The 25220-nt window shown below is 39.5% G+C and overlaps 1 protein-coding gene across 17 annotated transcripts in view; it reads left to right on the top strand.

Moving 5' to 3' along the window:
• Positions 1-25220, top strand: part of CA5B (carbonic anhydrase 5B) — a 78627-nt gene that overhangs the window by 50048 nt on the left and 3359 nt on the right. For 16 of the 17 annotated variants that reach the window (XM_023753714.1, XM_023753704.1, XM_014455714.2 and 13 more), the window contains 7 exons: positions 465-651; positions 8880-9077; positions 16652-16770; positions 17781-17876; positions 18392-18454; positions 19419-19574; positions 22155-24760. In XM_023753714.1, the coding sequence (XP_023609482.1) occupies positions 465-651; positions 8880-9077; positions 16652-16770; positions 17781-17876; positions 18392-18454; positions 19419-19574; positions 22155-22334 (999 nt within the window). In that variant the 3' untranslated portion in view covers positions 22335-24760. Of the gene's footprint in view, positions 1-464; positions 652-8879; positions 9078-16651; positions 16771-17780; positions 17877-18391; positions 18455-19418; positions 19575-22154; positions 24761-25220 lie in introns of those variants that run through there. The other variant, XM_006088576.3, reaches the window with a different exon arrangement.

The raw sequence follows: 25220 nt of genomic DNA, 5'->3' as shown, positions 1-25220 counted from the left end.
CTCCACTGCCTTCCAACGCCCACCCCACCTGGTGGTCAGCACACGTCATAGTGAGCGGTCAAACTCCCGGTCAAACAATTTGCACATTAGGCTTTTATATATATAGATATCATGCTAGACAATTTGGGTTTCAGGAAGTATCTTTTTCAATTTTAAGAACTGTACTGTAAACAGTCTATTCTTTTGGTTAAAGAGGATAGTTTCTCTGGATCTCTAATATAATGCCAATCTCTAAGGAAAGGCAGGGTGCCTGACTTAGTCATCCAGACTCTGCCAATGAGATGACCAATGCCTTTGAGGAACAAGAGTGTATAAACTGTTGACTCTAAGTTTGGGCCTCTCTCACCCTATGGTGTGTAGTGATAGTCTGGATGTTGCCATCTTACTTAGGGGATTCCACATGGTCCTCAATCTTGACTATTTACAGCCTTTCCTCCTCTCTCCTCCTGCCTCTGGGTTATTAGGTTCCTGCAAGTTCCCTGCAAACTGCCCAAGACTTCAAGCCAAAGATTGTGGTGATGAGTAGCCTGCGGGTCATTCTTCAAGCCTCTTTATGCAAATCGCTGTGGAGAAGATGCCAGATTCTGAGATCCATGCCAGTGAGGCCCTGCAGCCTCTACACCTGCAGTTACAAAACCCGGAACCGAGCCTGTGAGTACCCTGCTGCCTTAAGGAGAGCAGGATGCTTGTTTCATAACAGTCATGCATGTTAAAGATTTGTGGATAGGATGTCAGTGGCATTCCAGAGTGGGTGTATATGCCTTAAGAACTTTGAGAATTAATTACTTGTTTCTCTATCTGTCCTCTAAAAGGATTGTGGAAAGTTCTTTTTGCCCCAGTTTTACTGAGATATAATTGACACATAACATGTATAAGTCTAAGGTGTACCACATGGTGATTTGATACACATGTATATCGCAAAATGATTACCGCAGTAAGGTTTGGAAAGTCCTTTTCTTGACCAGTTTGAACATGTTAAAATTATGTCCTACAGAAATGGGACAAGGGTGAGATCCCAGTTTCAAATACTTTGAAACCTGTTCTTTATTGTTTCTTGTTAGCAATTGTCTTTTTAAAAAATATATATTTTTATTGATTTCAGGGAGGAAGGAAGAAGGAGAGAGAGAAACATCAATGATGAGAGAGAATCATTGATCGGTTGCCTCCTGCATGCCCCTACTGGTGATTGAGCCCGTAACCTGGACATGTGCCCTTGATTGCAATCGAACCCAGGACCCTTTAGTCTGCAGGCCGACACTCTATCCACTGAGCCAAACTGACTAGGGAAGCTATTGTTGTTGTTTTTTTTTATTAAGGTTGGTCCACAGACTGTGAATGATTTCTGTGGATCTGAACATTCTAGAAGATGCATGTTAATGATTGCCAGCAGTTCAAAACAGTAGCATCACACCCTGGAATATTCTTTCCTGAGTTACACATTGTGGTTGCTTCTAGCAGACCAGCTTGTTGAGTGTATGCTCTTCTGTAAACATAGCAGATCAAGTGAGGCAGCAGATGGTCTCTGTTGAAACCTCTCACATCTAATCCCCCTGCCAAAAGACCAGTTACCATCTACCTCTCTATGGGGCAGGGATTCTCCACTGCAGCACCACTGACATGGGGGTGGGTCATTCTGTGTTGTCAGGGGCTGTCCTGTGCACTGTAAGATGTCGGATGGCATCCTTGGCCTCTACCCACTAGATGACTGCAATATCCCTGCCCAGTTGCAACAACCAAAAATGTCTACACATTACCAAATGAGCTCTGAGGGACAAAATTGCCTCTGGTTAAGAAATGATAGGAGAGGATAAACTTTGTATTTGTGGAGAGATGAGTTTGAGTTTGTAGAGAGATTAAATGGATAAATATATCATTGGAGAGGTATTTTTCATATTTTCCATTAGTTTAAAGGGGTTGACTCAGAGTTTCCAAATGTTGGCTTGCTTCTAGGTCAAGGTTTCTCTATTTTTTCTCTTTGGGTTTAGTCTCTTTTGATCCCATTTGCACATAATAAAAGCATAGGTAAGAGGAATGCTTGTAAAATAGGAATGATAATCTAGCTAAAGCCAAGGACTTAAAACTGCTCCATAAATATATTTTTATTGAGAGTGTATTTTATTTCCTCTCACATTGACCGTGTTCTCATTAAAATGAACTGCCCAGTGTTATAATACATTTCTGGTTGCTGGGTGTGGCTTCCTACCACCAAGCCCACATCCTACCCAGACTGGCTTATTCTCAATACTGGCACTTTGAGGCTTAAAGTGGAAAAAAAATATTTATCTAGGTAATAAAGTTTTACTTTTTTAACAAAAAAGTATAAATCCCTAACACTACCTAGTAGTTAAATAAAGTGAACCACAAAAATGAGTTATGTAGGCAATTCCATATTTTCTAATAGTCACATCTAAAAATGAATAAATAGTATGTCAATTGCATCTCAATAAAACTGGGGGAAGTAAATTTTGTTCATTTGTGTAATTCTACTAATATAGAAAATATAGGTGAAATATAATATATAGGTGAAATAAATTTTACTAATATATTTTATTTAACTTAATAGATCCAAAATATTATCACTTTAAAGTAAGATGAATATAAGGATTATAAATGAAATGTTTTACTTTCTTTGTTTTATACTAAGTCTTCAAGGTCCCTCAGTGTTTTACATTTATAGCACATTTCCATTTCAACTAGTCACACTGGGTGTGTGGGTACCATGTTAGACAGTGCAGGTACAGAGAGCAGTTGCCTAGGAGTAACAGTAGATGAGAGGATGCTTAATGTAATGTGCAGCTGTCAGGGAAGGGGTTTGAACTGACCTTGAGGGTCAGTAGGATTTTCACAGATGGGAAAAAACAGGCAGATGTGATCATGTGAATTCAGGAGGTGTTCTGGGTACACTTGCTTGCCTGGTTGGAGAGACTATGGGTGAGAGGTAAGGTTAGAGAGCCTTGGTATCAACTTGTTTGGTTTTCTCTATCAGTAAGGTAAGCAGTAAGTGCCTCCTTTGTGCCTGGTACCAAGTTCAGCCCTGGGCCTGTAGCAAAAGTACAGGATTCAGGCCCTAGGGCTTAGAGTTGACACAGGCCCCTTGAGCAGATAAAGTAAAGGCACATTGCATGAAACATGGTTAAGTGCTAAATGGTGTGAGGGTGAATGCAGTGTGAGTTCAGCAGAAGGAAAGGTCAGAGTGGTTGGAGAAAATGTCAAGACTGGAGTTTGGGAAGATGGAGTAGAGGTGAGAGAGGAGGCAAAGCAACCAAGAAGCATGGTATGAAGTCTGGGCTATAGAGACCAGAACTAGGCTGGTGGTCATGGGTGAGACAAGAAAGAGATAAACCTAAAATATTTTTAAAGAAAAAATAATGTGGTGAGTAGGGTAATCTATATATATACTAGAGGCCCTGTGCACTACATTCGTGCACTGGGCGGGGGGGTCCCTCAGCCCGGCCTGCACCCCCTGGCAGTTCGGAACCCCTCGCTCCTTACCGCCTGCCTGCTTGCTGCTCCTTACTGTTCGCCTCGCTGCTCCTTAGTTCTGTTGTGGAGGCGGGAGAGCTCCTGCCACTACCGCTGTGCTTGCCAGCTGTGAGCCCGGCTTCTGGCTGAGCGGCGCTCCCCCTGTGGGCATGCACTGACCACCAGGGGGCAGCTCCTGCATTGAGCGTCTGCCCCTGGTGGTCAGTGCACATCATAGCGACCAGTTATTCTGGTTGTCCCGCCATAATGGTCACTTAGGCTTTTTTATTATATAGATAAAAGCCTAATATGAAAATTGTCCCTGCGGGAGTTCAACTGGGAGACTGATCACTCGCTGTGATGTGCGCTAACCACCAGGGGTGGCACAGAATGAAGGAAGGCCCTGGCTGGCAGCTGGAAGGACCTGATCGTCCCTGATCGCCAGCCAGGCCTAGGGATCCTACCTGTGCATGAATTTCATGCACCGGGCCTCTAGTATGAAAGAAAGATAAAAAGAAAATGAGACCTCCCCAGTTATGTTCTTTATTATATTCCTTCATTCCACAACTGATTGAAAGCCAGCTCAGTTCTGATTTGCAGAGCAGCAGGGGAGGCACATTGTATGTGTAGGGGAGGACAAATTATTTTCATTCTACCCTTCTGAATTATTGCCCCCTCCAATAAAGGAGAGACTAATCAAAGGAAAACAAACAGAATTTTAATAACACGGATGCCAGGCCAAAAAAAGGGAATTTATAAAAAAACATTAATTGTCTTATACATTTTGATAAGCGGCAGCACCAGCTGCATTTGTGACACAGTATGTGGCATTGGGAAAAAAAAGTATTCTGTGATTGAAGTGAATTATGTTATAAATGCAAAGAGAAGATAAAATATTAAAAAACATATTTTCTAAAAAAATAGCATGGATACCTCCTATATACATAGGAGAGACCCAGGAAAACTGAATTAACTCCCTGAAATAGCCCAAGAAACCACCTTGCCCGGACCAAACACTCTCAGTAGTCCTCACAAACTCTGGGTATTTATAGTCTAAACTAGAGGCCCGATGCACAAAATTCATGCAAGGGACTCAACCCTCGCAGCCCCAGCTTCGTCTGGAAGGTCATCTGGAAGGACGTTTGGCTGTCCGGTCTAATTAGCATATTATGCTTTTATTATTATAGATGTCCCCTTGCTGTAGTTGTCTCTTCATATACTGCTATGGATAAGCCCCTGTAGTGCCCCTCAGCAGCTGAGCTACTGAGTAGTTATCAATGAGAATAAATGAGATATCCTGACTCAGATTATATCACTCATATCCAAACAACCTATAAAAACAACTTCATTCTTAGATCAAAACAATTTCACTCTTAAAAACAACTTTAATTTTTGTCATAAGTAGATTTTAAATCATATAAAACTGATACACAATAAGTGTGAATTCTCAAGTTCCCAGCCACAAGTCTGAATATCTCAGAGGTGTTTCTAGAAGTTTAAAAACATCATACAATCAAATACAGTTGTTTATTCCAACAATAGCAGTTCAATACTAAAATTAAAAGGCATATATCAGATAAGGCACTACAAGACAATAAAAAAAGAGGAAGATATGGTTCCTGCCTGCAAGGAATTTGCATTCTAATCCAATTATAATGTGAGTATATTATACCAACTCATATACATTTTCCATTTTAGATTTCTGAAACAGAAAGTTCTTGTTCTTCACAAGTTATTTTATATTAATGGAGAAACCCAAAACATTGATTTCAGACCTCTCTACAGGCGAGAGTACTGCATTATATGAAAAGAAAGAAAGAAAGAAAGAAAGAAAGAAAGAAAGAAAGAAAGAAAGAAAGAAAGAAAGAAAGAAAGAAAGAAAGAGAATACTTTGAGTTTGTCTTTGCTTTTAGCTCTAGACCAAGATTTCTCTACTTTGGCTTTGTGAAATCCAGGGTCAGATAATCTATGCATTGTTTAGCTGCATCCTTGGCCTCACCCACTAGATGTCAGTAGCACCCTCCTCCAGTTATAACAATGAAAAATGCCTCTAGACATTGCCAAATATCTCCTGGGGGGCAGAATCCCTCTGTTGAGAACTACTGGCCTAGAAACTGCCAGGAGAGCTTTATGTTTGTACTGCTGGGGTACTTTTGCCCAAAAAGACAAGGTTAAGATCTTGCACTTCCAGCTTTGGGCAGCTACCTCAGAAAGAAGAATGTTTCCTATGTAAGAATGAATCAGAGGCAAATTTCTGTTTTTTTGTTTTTGTTTGTTTTTTTAATGAAAAGAAGAGTGTCAGGGACCCTGCCATGCACAAGGATATGTGACTGTATAGCAGCTGCCTTGTCAAATCCTTAGACTCATTCATAGCAGTGAGGTGAGGTGTAGAGGGTCATTAGTAATGATTTCCTGTTGGTCTTGGTTTTACCCACGTATGGTGCTTCTAAAGGGCAGAGAACTGTAACACCCCAAATTATACATGTGGGTTCAATCCATCATGCATGGATGTCTCAAAAGGTCTGTCTGTGTTATCAGGAAGTCTGTGGAGATTTCAGGGACTTGCCACAAAGACTGTTCCAAACTAAAGAGGTTCATTTGCCTATATGCATCAAAGCCCAATAAAACACGAGCAGGAGTATGCAGCAAAGGAAGTAAAGGTTTATTTAAGAAAGTGGCACCAAGCCTGGAGACACAGGTGAGCTAATGCTCAAAGACCAGGCTCCCCAATGGCCTGTATGAGGGCAGATTATATACGGGAACAATTATTAATCATTGTGACTAAGGGAGTTGAGGTCATGGGATCTACTGATTATTTGGGGCCAGGATAGGAAGTAGTGATTATTGATGTCAGCTGTGGTGTCATTCTGTCCAGTTTTGTGAGGGTAAAGATGTTATGCTTTCATGGGCCTGAGACTGACACACAACCGAGGCCAAGATGCCATCTTCAGTTTGAAACTGTTCCCTTGATCAACAGACCTGAGGTTTTGTTCCTAAGACCTTATGATGCTAACCAGAACCTGATGTCCTAAGGACTTTGTGATTAAGGGAGTGGACATGCAGTATGTCGTGATGCTATTGACTGGACAAAGCTAGCTTGAATTAAGGGGGAAAGTCATATTAAAGAAATGAAGTTCCTGTGCAATTACAAGACCTGGTTCTTGAATTTTTGGTAGAAAAATCAGCATCAGTGATGTTATCAGTGCCCATGTGGGACAAAATGTGTCTGTACACTTAATATTATAAACAGAACTCCAAGAACCTTCACAATGGTAATATTCTACCCAGGTTTTACAGAATGGCCTCGTAATCTTCAAATATTGCATACATAAGAGGTGAAGTCAGCATACACACTTAAATAGGACCATATAATTCCTCCAATGGGATTTATCTCTCTCTGGTTCTCTTTGGTCTGACATACTTCTCTGCTGTGATTCAAGAAGTATTTGAGTCTGTCCTTAAGGCCTTAAGTATCTCTATTTCCCCCACTTTCCTTTCTTCTGAATGATATGACAGTGTAGGGGGAAGAAAAATAATTTTTGTTCTATATGTCTAGGTCCTGGACTGAGACCCAACCCCCTCCAATAATAAAAGACAGATTAACAGGAGAAAAAAAAACAAAAAAAGTTTAATAACATGATACCTGCTGTATACATGGGAGAGACTCAAGAAAACTGAATAACTCCCCCAAAAGGCCCAAGCCACCACCTTAAATACAGTCTTCAGCTAAAGACAAAAGATGTTGGGGCAGGGCTCTAGTGTGGGAGGTTATCAGGAAAAGCACAGTAAACAAGAGTAAGGTTGTTATATAGATTTAAGTCAGTACCTTCTCCATTGATGAAAGTCTACGGATTTAGTCTTCTTCCTGGTACAGAGAGGGATACACCCTTACAAATGGAGATTCCCTTATAAATATAAATGTCTCTTACAAGAGGATAACGTCTACTGCATTTTCAGACCTTCTCATGTGTCAATTGTTTCTTAAAAAAATTCAGCCTAGCCCTAACCGGTTTTGCTCAGTGGATAGAGCGTCGGCCTGCGGACTCAAGGGTCCCAGGTTCGATTCCGGTCAAGGGCATGTACCTTGGTTGTGGGCACATCCCCAGTAGGAGGTGTGCAGGAGGCAGCTGATCGATGTTTCTAACTCTCTATCCCTCTCCCTTCCTCTCTGTAAAAAATCAATAAAATATATTTTTAAAAATTCAGCCTAAAATAATTCTTGTGCCAAAGAGATATTGGGGTGACTCACTCTGCTCTCCATCAACAGGGCCCCTAAACCCTGAACATCTTATAGGTCTCAAACTAACAATAAATTACCCCTTTTCTTCTCAAAATCATCAGTGTCTTTCTTAATTTCTCCAAAACCCTAGAGTGTGCTCTAATGTCAACTGGCAGCCTACAATATTACATTGTGTGTAAGGAATCCAGAAATCTTCAAAACAGCAAGCAAAATTACAGGATGCATGCAATGCAAGCCTTTATTTCTACTAGCCAACCAATTAAAACCTTAATGGTTGATTGAACATTTGCTTTCCAAAAATTACTTCGCCTCTTTCCCCATTTACTTTGTTGAAAATATGTGCATTATTGAAAATTTCATTAATATGTTCCTGTGTTTAAAACTAGTTTAGCAGTCTGTTCTCTGCATCTATGAGCCTGTTTCTATTTTGTAAGAAAAAAAAACACACCAAAAAACTCATAGACATAGACAACAATATGGTGATTACCAGAGGGAAAAGGGTGAGGGGGGTAGAAGAGGGTAAAGGGAGGATAAAAATGGTGATAGTGACTAAAGGAGACTTGACTTTGGGTAGTGAACACATAATACAATATACAAATAATCTATATTATAAAAGGCCAGTGGCCGTAACACCATAATGCCATAACGACCAAACAACCGGTCACCAGGAAGTGCATTGATGGGTCTCGCGGCGCGCGGTGGGTCTGGGGTCTTGTGCGATTTCGCGCACTGGGCCTCTAGTGTACACCTGAAACCTATATAATTTTACTAATCAATGTCACCCCAATAAATTCAATAAAAATTTTAAAATACAAGTAAACTGGGCATATCCCTGAAAAAAAAAACTTAGTTTAGCAGGTGGAGCCCAGGAAATTATCAATTCTAATCTCTATGCATTTTTCCTGTTATCATAAGACTATGATGCATTTGGTTTAAGTGAAATTAGAAGGTGGACTGAGAGGCTGCAGTTTGACAAGACATCAGAGGCTGCTCCTCTGCAAAGGGCTCTCTGACCTGCCCATGTCCATGTCCTCTGCTTTAGTCAGTCCATGAAGTCCCTAAGTGGCTAAGTCCCGAGACTTCTCGTTTCCGTTAGCCTCTCCACAAATAGAACCGCCTGATGTGTGATCCCAGATAAGGGACATCCTGATGGCAGTCCCGATGTGCTTTCTCCTAGTGCACCCACTCTGGGAAAGAATGGACCTGGTCCCCGGGGGCGAGCGCCAGTCGCCCATCAACATCCGGTGGAGGGATAGTGTCTACGATCCTGACTTAAAACCGCTCACCATCTCTTATGACCCTGCCACCTGCCTACACCTCTGGAATAATGGATACTCTTTCCTTGTGGAATTTGAAGATTCTACTGATAAATCAGGTGAGAGCCAGACTGATAGTCTCATCTGGAGTTAAAGGCACAGTTTCATATGGTCACAGGTTATATCACACTGTCTCCATGGAAGCACAACCTCTTTTGTTAGCAATGATGGGACACATTGGACTTACTTTTTCAATGTAAGCTTTTATGCATATTTTCTTAGTATAGGTAGTATTTTTATTACTAAATAAGCATATTTCTAAGTATAGATTTATAATTGATATAGAAGATAGGGTGTGAAATTAAAAACTGTGTCCAGCCAGAACCGGTTTGGCTCAGTGGATAGAGCGTCGGCCTGTGGACTGAAGGGTCCCAGGTTCGATTCCGGTCAAGGGCATGTACCTTGGTTGTGGGCACATCCCCAGTGGGGGGTGTGCAGGAGGCGGCTGATCGATGCTTCTCTCTCATCGATGTTTCTAACTTTCTATCCCTCTCCCTTCCTCTCTGTAGAAAATCAATTAAAAAAAAACTGTGTCCAAAATTTATTTTGTAGGGTTTATGAATATGTACTAATTTTCTCTGCTTGTTGACTTTACAAGACACTTTTATGTTAAATAGTAACACTGTTTAATTAGATTTAACTGATCAGATTTCAATGCCTTTGGAATGGTGAAAAGAATATTCATGTGTGCATGAGGTTTTAGTCTTAACAACTAGCTAAAGCTAGTAATATATTAGAAAAATGGAAACTCTCATTCTGTTACTTTTGTTAGTTAAGCAATGTTACCTAGTTTAAAATAAACACACTTTTATTTTAATGTGTTTTTATTGATTTTTTTAGAGAGAGGAGAAGGGAGAGGAAAGAGAGATAGAAACATCAATGAGAGAGAAACATCCATCAGCTGCCTCCTGCATGCCCCCTACTAGGATTGAGCCCGTAACCTGGGCCTGTGCCCTGACCGGAAATTGAAACGGTGACCTCTTGGTTCATGGGTCAACACTCAACCACTAAGCCACACTGGCCAGGCAAGAAACACAATTTTAACAGATTTTAAAATTCACACATTATATTGCTTTTGAATCTTTTTTTTTCTCTTAGTCAGATATAAATTAATCTGAATGATTTCAAAGTTTACCTGAAACTTTAGAGTGTGATGAATTCTACACAGGTTTTTCTTTTCCTTTCCCAAGCCAAATTTGATGTTATCAAATAGTCCTAATTTCATTGAAACAATTATTATTTGAAATAGTGTGTCTTTTTAAAGAGAGGTTATCAACCTGGGCCAATTTTGCCACCTCTTTTTTCCCAGGACTGGGGACATTTGGCAATGCCTGTAGGCATTTGTCATCACAACTGGAGGGTAGTGGTGTGACTGACATCTAGTGGGTCAAGGCCAGGAATGCTGCTAAACATCCTACAATAGGCAGGACAGCATTCATGAAGAGTTAGCCAGCTTCAAATATCAATAGAGCTGAGACAGAGAAATCCTGATTTAAAAGAAATTAATCTCCTCTTCTGAATATGAAGAAATGAGTCTGTGAAAGTTCATAAATGAAGTAAAAGTGTGGGTGTTCACTCCTGTGTTTATCCTGACTCTAGGATTCTCAACCGTATCTTGGTTTTCCTTGCATTTTCCTAGTGATGCTCTGATACCTAGACATGGCCCTCTGACCAACTGTAAACAGACTGATCCTGCAATGGGGTTCATCTCTCCTTAAGGGCTTAGGTGTCTCTATGTTGTACCCCATTTTTTTCTTTCTCCTCCATGATATTACATGATCCCCAAACCCTAAACATCTTATTTACATTTCTCAAGCTAGAAACTACTCCTTTTCTCCAGATTCATCAGTGTCTTTCTTCTTACATTTTTTAAACCCTAGAGTATGCCCCCATCTCAACTGGAAGACTATAATATATTTTATATAAGGATTCCAGAAATCCTTAAAACAGGAAGCTAAAGTCCTGTTTCAGATAACCATCTTGCACTATGGTGAGCTCTACTTGTCTACCTTAGAGGTCTACCATTACTCCTGCCAGAGCTAGAATAATGGACAGACCCAATCCACAGAACACCAGCTCTCATATGTTCACTCTGGATGCATAGCAATCCCCTCAATTAATTAGTATCAGCCCCAGCTGGTCCTTAGAAACCTTCTTTTCTTCTGACAGTTATTGGTGGGGTGCTCTCCATGTCCCCATCTGTCACTGGTGGGCTTCTTGGGATGCTGCAAGAATAAGAATTTCCCCGCCCTAACCGGTTTGGCTCAGTGGATACAACGTCGGCCTGCGGACTGAAGGGTCCCAGGTTCGATTCCAGTCAAGGGCATGTACCTTGGCTGCGGGCACATCCCCAGTAGGGGGTGTGCAGGAGGCAGCTGACCGATGTTTCTCTCTCATCGATGTTTCTAACTCTCTATCCCTCTCCCTTCCTCTCTGTAAAAAATCAATAAAATATATTTTAAAAAAAGAATAAGAATTTCCTGAGGCTCCTATGGGAGGATGAGGTATTGTGGAAAGCTTTATTGATGAGGTAATATTAAGGGGATTTCTTTCCAAGGTCCCACCTCCCTCTATCTTGCCATGGAAAAAGTCCCATTTTATCTTCAGCAGGGCTAAGATCAAAACTATTACATAGAGTTTCTGCTCCCTATTTGCACAGTTCAGTCCAGCATCTGGCTAGCTTAGTTTGTGTTCCCAGCTGTGGTCCATTGCATGTGGAGGCCATATGGCCATGGGCCATGCAGCTTCTAGGGGCACATGACTCTGGAGGCACATGGCCCATGTGGGTCATGGAGCAAATGAGAAACAGTAGTACAAGTGGGAAACAGGAGTTCAAGTAGCAAGAGGAACAAGAGAGAATTCTTTGGGGAATTTTACCCTTCCAAGATTTTTCAGGCTTGCAGTGGATCCACCCCTAGCCTATTATATTTGTTCCCAGATTAGACTGACAGACAAGCACCTTCCCTACATCACCCTCACTTTACTTGCATGCACCCATCTTCCCCTTTGTTGGACCCCTTCTTCCAGTGATTTTCAGGAAATGGAATGGTGGTTCCCTGGGAAGAGTAAAATTGCAGCTTTCTGGTGAAGCTGCCCAGATGACCATGCTTATAATGTCTGCCCTTCCCTTTGTTCCTTTCCTATTATTACTATTAATAAACTAGCTAGTTACAATGGTAACGTGAGGATTCTAAATAGTGATCAACCTTCTAATAACTTTGATAGTTTAGGGACTTGCCAATATTTTATTGCTTTATTGAGCTAAAAATCCTAGGAAGTTGTTTAATGGGTTTCCTAATCAAGTGAGTCAATCCCATGATCGTTCAAGGCAAATAATTTTTTATTTTATTTTTTAAAATATGTTTTTGTTGATTTCAGAGAGAGGAAGGGAGAAGGAGAGAGTTAGAAACATCAATGATGAGAGAGAATCATTGATCAGTTGCCTTCTGCATGCCCCCTACTGGGGATCGAGCCTGCAACCTGGGCATGTGCCCTGACTGGGAATCGAACCTTGACCTCCTGGTTCAAGGGCCAACGCTCAACCACTGGGCCACACTGGCTGGGCGTTTTGTTTTATTTTTCAGTCATGCTCTTCTCATTTGAACAATAGACCCAAGAATTTTCATCCACCTATTTGCAAGGGCAATATTATATGAAAAAAACAACAACACACATTTTCCTCATAATAGTTCCCTAGATACTTCCCAACACAGCAAGCTGAATTATTCCTTAATCTTACCTTCCCTAGGTGAGTCAGTTTCACACTCTTTTTACAAAATGCAAGAAAGTTTGTAAGGAGGTTGCTAATTTTCCACTTGTTTTGTCAGGAAGGACTAAAATAGGTAATTCCTTTTCATTGTGTTTTAATAATTATTTTCTTTCAGATATCATTAATCTTTAATAAGTACCTAACTCTATCTCTTTTTCCACATTTCAGTGACTACCTCCTATCTCCTGCTTATTCTTCACTGCTATTTCTCCATGCTGTTTCAAAATAATAACATTCAAAGAGGAAGAAAGAATGAATGATCATAAAAAATAAAGAAAATTAAAAGAAAGCAAAGACATCCTAGAAAGGAAGGAAGGCATGAAACAACTCGAATTCTAGAAAAGAAAGGATCTAATAAATACTAATGTCTATAAATTTCCCAGAAAATAACGTAGGAAATGCTGCTACAGTGTGCTTTACAAGGAAATGAGGATAAAGTGTGCAAGGGAACAAGCTGGGGAAGGTATGCGACAAAAACAAAATATACCAAACCTTATGGGATGCAGCAAGAGCAGTGCTTAGAGAGAAATTTATAAATGAAAATGGAGAAGAAATTTCTCAAATTAATAACCTACTCTTCTACCTTAAGAAACTAGAAAGAGAAGAGCAAACTAAACCTAAATCAAACCAAAAGAAGGTCATAATAAAGAGCAGAAATCAGAAGTTGGTTTTTTTGGAAAGTTCAACAAAATTGACAAATGTTTGGCTAGTTAGACCAATGGGGAAAAATAAGGGAAGACTCAAATTACTAAACTCAGGAATGAAAGAGGGGATATCACATCACGATCAGCCTTACAGAAATTAAAAGGATAAGAGAAGGGTTGTGAGCATTTCATACCACTGCCCTCTGCTGAGTATTGTTTTGTTTGGCTCCCCTGAATAGAACGCAGTTATTGATTTGAATGAGTGCATATGAAGGATGCAAAATATTGTGGGAAAGGGCACTGAATTATATCGAGGCTGAGTCCTATAAATGATTCCTATAAATTATCACCTTCACTGAGATTACTCTCATCAGCAATATCAGGCATTATATTGTTCTCCTAAGGATGCTTCCTGCCCCATTTGGCTTCACTTACTTTACACTTTAAGGAGCATCACCAATGAATCTACTAAGAATGCTTATACAAACATTTTAAGTTCTTCCGTATTTTTGGTCCCATATCTACTTTTTTGGAAAAAAACAAAATAATAGTTTTTAGTAAATTTACAGAGCAGTGCAGCCATCATTACAATCCCTATTTAGAGCATTTCCGTCACCCCAAAAAGTTTCATGCCCATTCCTGTATTTCATTTTATTTGTATGGGACTTGTGTGTTATCTTCCCCTTCACCATCCTTTTCTCTGTTAGCTCCCTCACCTCTACTTTGGGGAGGAAGGGGCAGGAAGAGATTAACCAAAGAATTTTTATGCATATATGTATAACCCATGGACACAGACAATAGTATGGTAGTCCTTGGAGGGGCGGGGTAGAGAGGGTCAATGGGGGGGTGGTAAGGGGACATCTGTAATACTTTAAACAATAAAGATAAATTTTCTAAAAAGCAAAAGAAGGGAGTGAACATTACATAGGCGGTTTACCTGACACTATGCTAGGTGTTTTATATTTGTTATCTAATTTTTACATGTTTAATCTCCTCTCATCTTTAGAGCACAGAAAGAACAAAATATCAGCAACCTCAAATAAATAAGTATATAATTATTTGATATATCTTATGACTGCTCTGCTTTCTAATTCACTAACTTCTGTGTCCATTTTCTGCCCCATTTCTTGCCGACTGTACTTGCCCTTCTCATCCACGCATCTGCCCTGCCTGGCTTCACCATTTTCCTTGCTCTTGTTAAGGTCACCAGTGATGTTTCAACTAACAAACGCTTTACAGTCTATTTTTTTAGTTCCTGTTTTCATTGAGGATCTAAGTATTAGGCACTGCGCCAGGTGCTCATAATAGAAAAAGGAAGAGGGGATGGTTTTGCCTTTAAGGAGCTATAGTGTGGTGGGGAGACAGAACTGTGGGACCATCTAAAGGGGGCCACCATTTCTCCTGCCCAGCCTACTGTCACCCAGTGGAAGCATGTGCCCAACATGGTCAGGACGTCTCATTTTCAAGTTAAGTTGGAAGCGTGGATTTTTATGTGAAATCATCCAGATTTAAATGTTGGCAACGAATGTAAACATGTCTTTAGTATTATGTGGGTGCATCCAAACACACCTGAAGACCTGTTCTGCCCTGCTCCCTTGAAGCCACCCATTGGTGACATCTCCTCTCTGCCTTGCTCATTGTCTTTGGAGAAGACACACATCGTAAGTGTCCAGGAAATTTTGCCACTGTGTTTCTGGGGATAGGAGAGAAAAGCTTACAGTCTCATCTGCCCTGGTCACTAAACTTGGGACCAGAACTTCAATTGAATTAAACAGATTAGATTAATTATTTGCCAAAGTCATGCTCACAATATGGAGCTGGCATAGAAAAATAAGAATTTTGGGGAGACGTTTTACTTTTATATCAGTACACTTTACAGTGGGGCCTTGACTTACGAGTGTCCCGACTAATGAGTTTTTCGAGATACGAGCCCTCGGCCTATTCTTTGCTTTGAGTTGCGAGCTAAAATTCAGGTTACGAGCCGGCTTCAGATACCCCACCGCTAGTTGGCACAGCGAATGTCACAGTGAACGCCACAACATCAGCTCAGCATTTCAATTCATTGTAATGGTGAAAATTGATTTGACATACGAGTAATTTGAGTTACGAGCTCTGTCACGGAACGAATTAAACTCGTAAGTCAAGGCCCCACTGTAGTACCATCCTCCTATTAATTTAGTGAATCATGTGGTATTATTCTCTGCAACTTCCCTGCACCCAAAGAAGTCATTGGTGTCTTTGCTCATTTCTTATAAAACTTATTATTTTTAAAGAGGAAGTTAGATAAAAATATTTTCAAAAGCCAGTACAATACATAGAAGACCACTGTATGACATATCTAGTGTATTTGGTCCTTGGGATCACTGTACTCAATCATTTGCGCATATAAAATTCAACAAATGATGTGATAAATGCTAAAGATCATTATGGTAGATGAGTGGATGGTTTTCATGTTGTTGTATTCATTTAACCGTGAACAGATATCACCAAGGTCTGATTAGATGGAAGAAATGAGGAAATAAAATGCTTTAGCAAATTTAAGCAAAAGAAAAAAATTAGCACCATCCAAAACCTGAGGAAGGGTGACTTGAAAAACTCACATCCAAATATGTTGCCTATACTGTAATGTATTGATTTCATGAATTTCAGAAAACATTAGTCTAAACAAAAGGTATTTATTATCCAGCATGGTGTACCTACTGGTGAAGTGTATGAATGACTCACATTATTCACTCTGTCCAAAGGGAGATGGGTGATAATTTTTAACTTGCAAATTTCCTATTCTATTTCAATGAAAGGGAAGGGTATCTGCAAAAATTGAAAAGCCAAGTATCAGTGCATAAAAAATAAATAGAATACCTTTTGTCCCCATATTTCAGCTTTATGAAATTGGGTTGGATATATATGGTAAGAGAAATATACATTTTACTGTACCCACAAAAAACTGGGCACAGTAGATGCAGAATATAAAAATAAGAATTGACCTTTAACAATTGTATATAGCTTGGAGTGTAAAGTCTCAGTGTCATTCAGAGTGCAGATCTCCCCCTTAGACATGTATTAACTGCGTGGAAATTAAGTTTATAAACACTTGTATACAACACAGTGTGTTCCACTTAAGACAGTTCATATAGAAATTTCACCCACAGAGTTGGCCTTTCCCTCCATTTTCCACAGTGTGAAAAACTGTCCCCTAAAATTGTTGGATGTGTCATTTCAGTGATCAAGGGAGGACCCCTGGAAGATAACTATCGATTGAAGCAGTTCCATTTTCACTGGGGGGCCATCGATGCCTGGGGCTCTGAGCATACTGTGGACAGCAAATGTTACCCGGCAGAGGTATGTTGAGAAGCTCAGGAACAGTGACAACTGCGGAGGAGCGGGGATAGTTCTGAGTTTCTAGTTTGAAGAAATTATCAGGAAGAATCAAGTGATTCCTATAAATCTAAATAGCTCTCTCAGGGGCATATTAGATTATTCCCAATTATTACATGTAAAATAATAACTGCCCTCATCTCAAATAATATAGTTTAAGTCAACCTTAAGATTATAAAATGGACTTCTTTCAGAATTCTAAACTAAGTTCAAATCATAGGCTAAAGTAAAAACCTAGGCAACAGTGCAGGACCACCACATCTAATTAATCCAAGTGAGAGATGGTGGGAACCTAAATGAAGAAATAGATATAAAGAGTGAGATTTAGCAAGCATTTCTAACCTAAGAGCAACAGCACTTGAGGTGGGGTCCTCTTTAGGAAAGGAGAGGAGAGGAAAGGAAGGTAAGCATGACCTTGAGGGTCTTACTTGGGAGGCTGGATAATGAAACATTCATGAATGATGGATGAGGAATAATTTGTAGTGAAATATAGGGAACACATAAGCACATAGAATTTCTTCTAACAATTTCCCCCTAATTTAGTTTTGTGTTAGCTTTAAAAGAAACATTTTAACTGGTTCTCACTCAAAGAAATGTGTCTTCAACTCCTATCTAATTCCCATAGGGAGAATTTATTTCTCTCAAGATAAGCATCTCTCCTTTATATGCAAATGGTTTGGGATATGAGTGTTTCATGCACATCAGGGTGAGAATGGACAAATGTTGCTCCCTTACTGAAATGTTACTCACTCTGCTATATATATTTTCTTTTATTTTCCTTCCCAAATAAATGTCTTCCAAATTAATTTCTGCTGCTGCATACATTTCTTCTTGTTCTTTATTTTGATTTCGTATGCTTTTCCCAGTGGCTTTATTATGGGTGAGGAAACATGTTAAAATATAATGTTGAATAAGGCTATTTTTGATCGATCCTGTGTGGTCATGTGTCAAACCATCTTTTAATGGCGTTTCAGCTGCACCTGGTGCATTGGAATTCAGTCAAATTTGAAAACTTTGAGGATGCAGCACTGGAAGAAAATGGTTTAGCTGTGATAGGAGTATTTTTAAAGGTAAGAAAAAGTTACTAACTTTAACTGATGTGTAGTATTCTAGGATGAAAAGACAGAACATTGCATGACTAAGTTCTAAGAATATTGGGATAAAAATAAACAATGGTTAAAATATCAGATTATTATGAATATATTTTAAATGGTATAAAAATGTACGGTCCAATAGAGTAGTCACAAGCCACATGTGGCAACTGAGCACTTGAAATGTGGTTACTTTGTGGAACAGTTTTTAATTTTAATGAATTTAAATTTCAAACCTTATAGTTAAATGGAGGGGCACCTTTCCCTGTAGGTATGCTGATCCTATCAGCAAACAGCTTGCTCTTTTGTTCTGTTCTAATTTAATTCAGTGATATTTATAATATTCTAAATTACCAGTTTAAGTATAGTTTAAGTAGTGTGGTTGGTTTGTTTTTATGTAATCACCAGGTGGTTAATTTTAATTCACATTCTGTTGTAATTTCAAAAGTGAGTTGTCAATTGTTTTTAATATTTGCTCATTGCTTTTTCTTTAGCTAGGGAAAAATCATGAAGAGCTACAAAAATTGGTGGATACGTTGCCATCAATTAAGCATAAGGTAATATTTTTTTTCCAAAGGCACTTGTAATATATTTTATGTTTAAGTCCCAGAGTGGAAATACTAACAAAACCCTTTGAATTGGGAAATGTAATTAACTTCAGTGTAATTCAGGTTATCTTTGAAAGTTTCCTAGACAACAATTTGGGTTTTGGTGCTTGTGTGTTGAGAGCACCCCTGGCCCTCAGGGTACAGCAGGGATTTCCTTGGTGGGCACTGGCCACTGGTTTTGCTGCCATGCCCTGAGCATTCAAGGACTTGGGAACATAATGGGTCCCCTCCTCTGCTCCTGACACTTGCTCCCTCTCAGTCCTTGTGGACACACATAGAGCAGCCTTCTTGACTCTAGCTACCCTCCCTCAGGCAGGAAGCAGAGAAAAGTTGGACAGAAACTTGGCTTGTCCACCTCTAAATAACAATTACCCATATCCTTCAGGACGGATACCTTTGTCCAGCCCCAAGATCAGTTGTTCAATATTCAGAATCCCAAAGGGGCTGCTCCCTGGAAGTCCATATGTTGCTATCTTTCTCTTTCCCTCCCCATCTCCTCCTCTTTCCTTCCTTCTTCTTTCCCACTCCCTTTTGAGTCTAGGATCCTGGCTCCTCCTAATTTGCATTGCATTTTAGAAAGGAGGATGCTATTAGTCTCTTGAAAAAAGGAAGCCTCCTTCTTTGTGCACCAGCCACCACCTAATGCCCCCCAAGAATTCAGAGGAGACCACCTGCTGGAAACTCGCTAGAATGGAGGGGGAAAATGGGTTCTGCTGTGTTCCCACTGAGGAGTGTCAGAAATACAGAGTTAATTGCAGGCATGGGCGTGCGTGATTCTGTCCAGAGGACCTAAGGAGCTCCTCTGGACACGGCTGGTCCCCAGACACTCCTAGAGTTGTTGCCTTGTCATCTGATTCCTGAGTGGTGGTCCTCACCATGAAATGATAGTTTGGTGACCCTTTCTCTTGGCCAGGATACCATAGTGGAATTTGGGTCATTCGACCCTTCCTGCCTGATGCCCACCTGCCCGGACTACTGGACCTACTCAGGATCCCTGACTACCCCACCACTCTCCGAGTCCGTCACCTGGATCATTAAGAAGCAGCCTGTAGAGGTTGATCATGATCAGGTACACTCTTTCCACATTTCTGTATGAGGAAATTCTAGTTTTCCTCTTCAAAACAAGCCTGGGCTAAAACTTTGGGATCAGTTTTTAACTTATAATGCTTATACATTCTTATTAAAATGTGCTAACTTCTTGTCTAATTTGGGTATGAATTAGGAAATGTGTCAAATTAACCAGAAAGAGCCAAAACCGGTTTGGCTCAGTGGATAGAGCGTCGACCTGCGGACTGAAGGGTCCCGGGTTCGATTCTGGTCAAGGGCATGTACGTTGGTTGCGGGCACACCCCCAGTAGGAGATGTGCAGGAGGCAGCTGATAGATGTTTCTCTCTCATCGATGTTTCTAACTCTCTATCCCTCTCCCTTCCTCTCTGTGAAAAATCAATAAAATATATTTTTTTAAAAATAAAAAATTAAAAAAAATTAACCAGAAAGAGAAGTTAAAACTTAGGAAACAGCCTGGCCAGTGTGGCTCATTAGTTGAGTGTCAACCTATGAACCCAGAGGTCACTGGTTCAATTCCCAATCAGGGCACATGCCCAGGTTGTAGGCTCGATCCCCAAAGGAGGGCATGCAGGAGGCAGCCAATTAATGATTCTCTCTCATCATTGTTGTTTCTATCTCTCTCTCCCTCTCCCCTCCTCTCTGAAATCAATAAAAATATATTAAAAGAAAGAAAAGAGAACATCTTGAACAAACAAATAAATAAAAGGGTAACTTCTACTGGGTTTTTAGAGCTTCTCTGTGTCTGCACTTTAATAAAAATAATCAGCTCAAAATAATCCTTATGCCAAAGGCATATTTTGGGGTCACAAATTCTGCTCCCCTTTATCTCCAAATGGGGAAAGCTTTTCTAACTATGTATCAAAACCAGAATTCGTAAAGAAAGCAACTAGTGAATTAGACTGTGTATTTTTTTTAATTCTGTGTGACGAAATCCATTATAAACAAATGACAAAATACAGATCTTGCCTGCCCATAAGCCTGGCCTTGGTTGCCTATACATTTAATCTGCTACTATCCTTCATATTTAAAAATTTACATGACACTGAAAAATAAGTAAATAAAATAAATAAACCATAGGGTCAGTGTCCTATATGGCAAACTTTGGAAATAAAATTTCAACAGGGAAAATTTCAACAGAAAAAAAAAAGATAGAGGTGTCATCTATAATCCTAGTCACCTACAATCTAACCACTCAGTGTTAATCATTGTTTGGGTAAATCCTTCTGGTTTATCTGTATAAATATATGTTGTTTTTTAAACAAAATGGAATCATTCTGTATGAACCATTTTGCTGCTCTTTTCACTCATTGATGTGTGGAATACTTTATAGATAATAAACATTATCTTCGGTATTATTTTTAATGGCTATGTACCAATCCATTTTATAGATCTAATGGTGTTTGGGCTATTTCTAATCTTTGCAATTTGTAAAAAAACAAAACAAAACAACAGCAACAACAAAACAGAACAACCTTAGTTACTTGGACACATTCCTATTTAATGAGGGTATAATGAGGGTATACATGTAATTTGTAAGTAGGGTAATTGTTTGGTGCTTGCCTCTGGTCCCAATCCTGCATCTGCAGCTCTGCTGTGCCTCAGGTTGTCCTTCAAGCTGTATTGCACCTGACTGAATAATGAGAAAGGTTATGAATAGGTTTTCCGACTGGCTTGAAGTTGAGTGTCCACCCCATAGTTGCCCAGAAAGGCAAGGTGCTACTGATTAATGCTATTGCCACATTAATGAACCCTTGATTTGGGGTTGCTCCTTTTGTACTGAGCTGCTGTGTCTAATACATCGGCCACTAGCCCCATGTGGTCATTTAAATTTAAATATAAATACATTAAAATGAAGATTAAATTAAAACATCACTTCCTTGGTCACACTGGCCACAGTTGAAGCGCTCAGAAGCTATCTATGGTTTGTGTCTACCCTAATGAACTGCAGAGAACCTTGCCATCGTTTAAGAAAGTTCTTTTTTTTTTTTTTATCATTTTCTATATTTTAACCATCTTATATTTAAACTTATCCAAGTTAAAAGATTTTTTAACTAGTCTAAGAAAGTTCTTTTGGACAGTGTCAGCAAGGTGCGTCCCAGTGTCCAGGTGCGGTAAGCAATCAAGGATACATTGTGTTAACAATTCAGCTAAAAATTGAAAAGAAAAAAAACCCCACAAAAAAAAAAACACCCCACAAAAACATTTTTGGTGCTGTTACTTTATGTACCAGGCCTTTCCTTTTTCATTCAGTGAGCTGCTGTTTTAACTATTTCAAGACGAGGTTCCTGGAATCAAAGATGAAGTAACTTGTTCTTGGCAAATGGCCAATATGTGGGGGCCAGGGCCTTTGACCGTAGTCCTTGGGTTCCAAGTGCCCGGCTGGTTTCACCACCTCCTACTGCTCTCCTCTCCACACACCTTCCTCCCTGTCCAATGCTGAAGGCATTCCTACCCAGAATAAGTTCTGCTGTGTCCAATTTTAGAGGGATGTTTCAGAGTCGTAAAAATGAAAGTAATTTATTAATGCAGTGAAGCTGTTTTTCCATTGAAATTATTTATGCTTCCTGTTTCTATTTCTAGCTTGAGCAGTTTCGGACCCTGCTTTTCACTTCCGAGGGGGAGAAAGAAAAAAGAATGGTGGACAACTTCCGCCCCCTGCAGCCCCTCATGAATCGCACTGTCCGCTCATCCTTCCGTCATGATTATATCCTCAATATACAAGCAAAATCCAAGCCATCGACCAGCCAAGCTAGCCCCTAAGACGCCCATATGTAGGTGGTGTTTTGCTTTAATACATAATAGGTTTTTAAAAACTGTTAACTAAGACTATTCTAAACACCTAATACTAATTATAGAGGTGCATTTCTTGGTATGGTAGTGCTCCTTCAGTCTTTTATTGATAATGATGTTTATCACTGAAGTAGCAACAAGAAACACAAGTTTCTCTTAAAGCAACCTGTTGGTTTTTATAATGTCTTTTAATGTCTGACATTTTTTGAGCTGTCTTTTTATATTATCAGTTAGTGGTTATATAGAGGTGTAAGTAGGGATGACAAAATATTTAACCACTGGTAAGGCACAAACTGGTACTTTCTGGCTGAACATTGGTCATGATTTTAGGTACATTTTATTTTAAAACATGGATGAATTTTCTTTTATAAGGCCTTCTCAGTGAGCATATTTGCTCTGATCTTTAGTTATCTTACTAGTAGATGATATGCTTGCTTACTTACTATCAAATTATGATACAGAAAAAAATATTATGTAATCCTAGGAAAACAAAGATTTACTGATACCTGAAAATATTTTTACATTTCTGAAGATCAGATATTTTACTTAAAGGCCTGATCATATAAAAAGCATATGCAGTGTAGAACATTTTAAAGAAAATGCTTGAAGTGCCTGGAACTTACAATTCTTTCATGACATACTTATGGAAGTATTTTTCAAATGTTTAGTAATAAATAGTTTATAATATTATTTTGCATTATTTGTACACTGTTTCATAGACAAAACAGTCTTAGCTTCCGTTTAAAACTGTCTGAACTTTATCTCCTTAGTTGATGTTCTGGGCAAGACAGGTGATCAAAATAAGTCTCCCAGTTTATATAGTGGCTTAGAAAACTTTTGCTACAGTAATAGGGGGAGAAACTTGTCAGACAGGCTGAAATCTAGGTAATTCTACGTATTCCATGGAATCCATGCCACTGTTGCCCCTGCTTGTAAATATCTTGGAATGTTTCTAATGGCCAATAAGCCTGTGTTCAGACTCAATATTGCATTAATTAGTAGTATTTCTTTCATGAATATGTTCATCTGGTCTGCAAGATAGAGTTGGATAAATATACTTAACACTACTGGACCATACACTGAAAAAAGTTATGATAAGTTTTATGCTATGTGTATTATTAATTAAAAATAAATAATTTGGTAGGAAGAAAAGATAGAATTGAAGTTGTATTTGTAAACTTAGGGGGATATATCTGCCCTAAAGAAGGTTGGAAGGGGGAGTGAAGGCATTTGCTTCTAGGGTGCATGCCTTTTCTGGGAAAGGGAAGCAAGTATACCTTGGGAAATGAATATAATTCTTAAAAAGATAAATGTGGGGGGGAAAGTTTACCTCAATTGATCTGTTTCAAACCATAGTTGTCTTTGAAAGGGTAAACACACAAGATATACATTATTCCTCTCACACAAGCTTCCCTCCTAGGCCTCTTGCAAACTCGTAATGCAAAATTCTATTGCTGTGAGTCTTCCAAATTGGAGCCAGAAGCAATGTACAGAACACCCGCTTACCCTTATATCTTAGAGGTACAAAGGGTGTACAGTTGACCCTTGAACTGCATTTAAAATGCGTGGGTCCACTTACATGAATTTTTTTTCAATAAATATGCACAGTACTGGAAATATTTTCTCTTCCTTATGATTTCCTTAACATTTTCTTTTCTCTCGCTTACTGTATTGTAAGAATGCAGTACATAATATACAAAATATGTATTAATCAATGGTTTGTTATCAGCTAGGCTTCTAGTCAACAGTAGGCTATTAGTAGTTAAGTTTTGGGGGAGTCAAAAGTTACACACAGATTTTTGACCATACAAGGATGTCAGTGCTCCAAGCCCTGCATTGTTGAAGGGTTAACTGTACAGGGTGGGGCAAGAGTAGATTTACAGTTGTTTGTATGGAAAATAATACAATAATTAATAAATTAAAATACAAGAATAAACTCAGTGTTTTGCATACTCACAACTGTAAACCTACTTTTGCCCCGCCCTGTATTTATAGGGTGTTTCTCAGTTTATAACTCCTGATTTACTTACACCTCATGTTCTGGTATAGTTTATAACAGAACCCTCTTTACTCTTAGCCATGTCCTGTATGTATGTTTGCATAATACATTTTTGGTCACCTTCCCTGCGGAGGTTATGGAAACTGCCTTGGGGTGTGGTTTCATGCATGCCTAAGTTATCTGCCCCCAAAAGGGATAATAGAGATTCCCTGGCTACTGAGACACCCTAGCAGGAAACATTTTATGTCTTTATGTCTCCAAAAGTGTTTTACTGCTACCTTCCTAGACCTGAAGGGGATAAGATCTGTCAAAGGGCTTGAGAAAGAATTTTGTATTTAAATTGCTGCTCATCTTCATTAAGTAATGCTAGATTAATAAAACCATCTTTATAATATTAGTATTTGTTGAACGAGCTTTTCTTCCTATTAGTTGTTTTGAGTATGGAACATGTGTGTAAAATCTGCAAGATATCCTAACATGTAGATCAGAAAGTGAATGGAAAACTCATAAGGATTTTACTAGCGAAGCCAGAATGGAAAGAACCACCTGCTCCCCCTCAGCTCACCTGTTTTTATGAAACCAGGGCATGATCTGCTGACATCACCAGTAGGGCAAGCTGCCAGCCCCTTTCTCCTTTCCCAGTGCTACATGGGTTAGCAGTGGTCAGCAAACTGCGGCTCGCGAGCCACATGAGGCTGTTTGGCCCCTTGAGTGTGGCTCTTCCACAAAATACCGACTTCTGCGCATGGGCCACGAAGTTTCAATCACACTGTACGTGCGCGCCCGCACGTGGTATTTTTGTGGAAGAGCCACACTCAAGGGGCCAAAGAGCCGCATGTGGCTCTCGAGCCACAGTT

The sequence above is a fragment of the Myotis lucifugus genome, unplaced genomic scaffold (assembly GCF_000147115.1).
Source record: "Myotis lucifugus unplaced genomic scaffold, Myoluc2.0 scaffold_49, whole genome shotgun sequence".
NCBI lineage: Eukaryota > Metazoa > Chordata > Mammalia > Chiroptera > Vespertilionidae > Myotis > Myotis lucifugus.
This window is presented reverse-complemented; position numbering and strand designations above follow the sequence as displayed.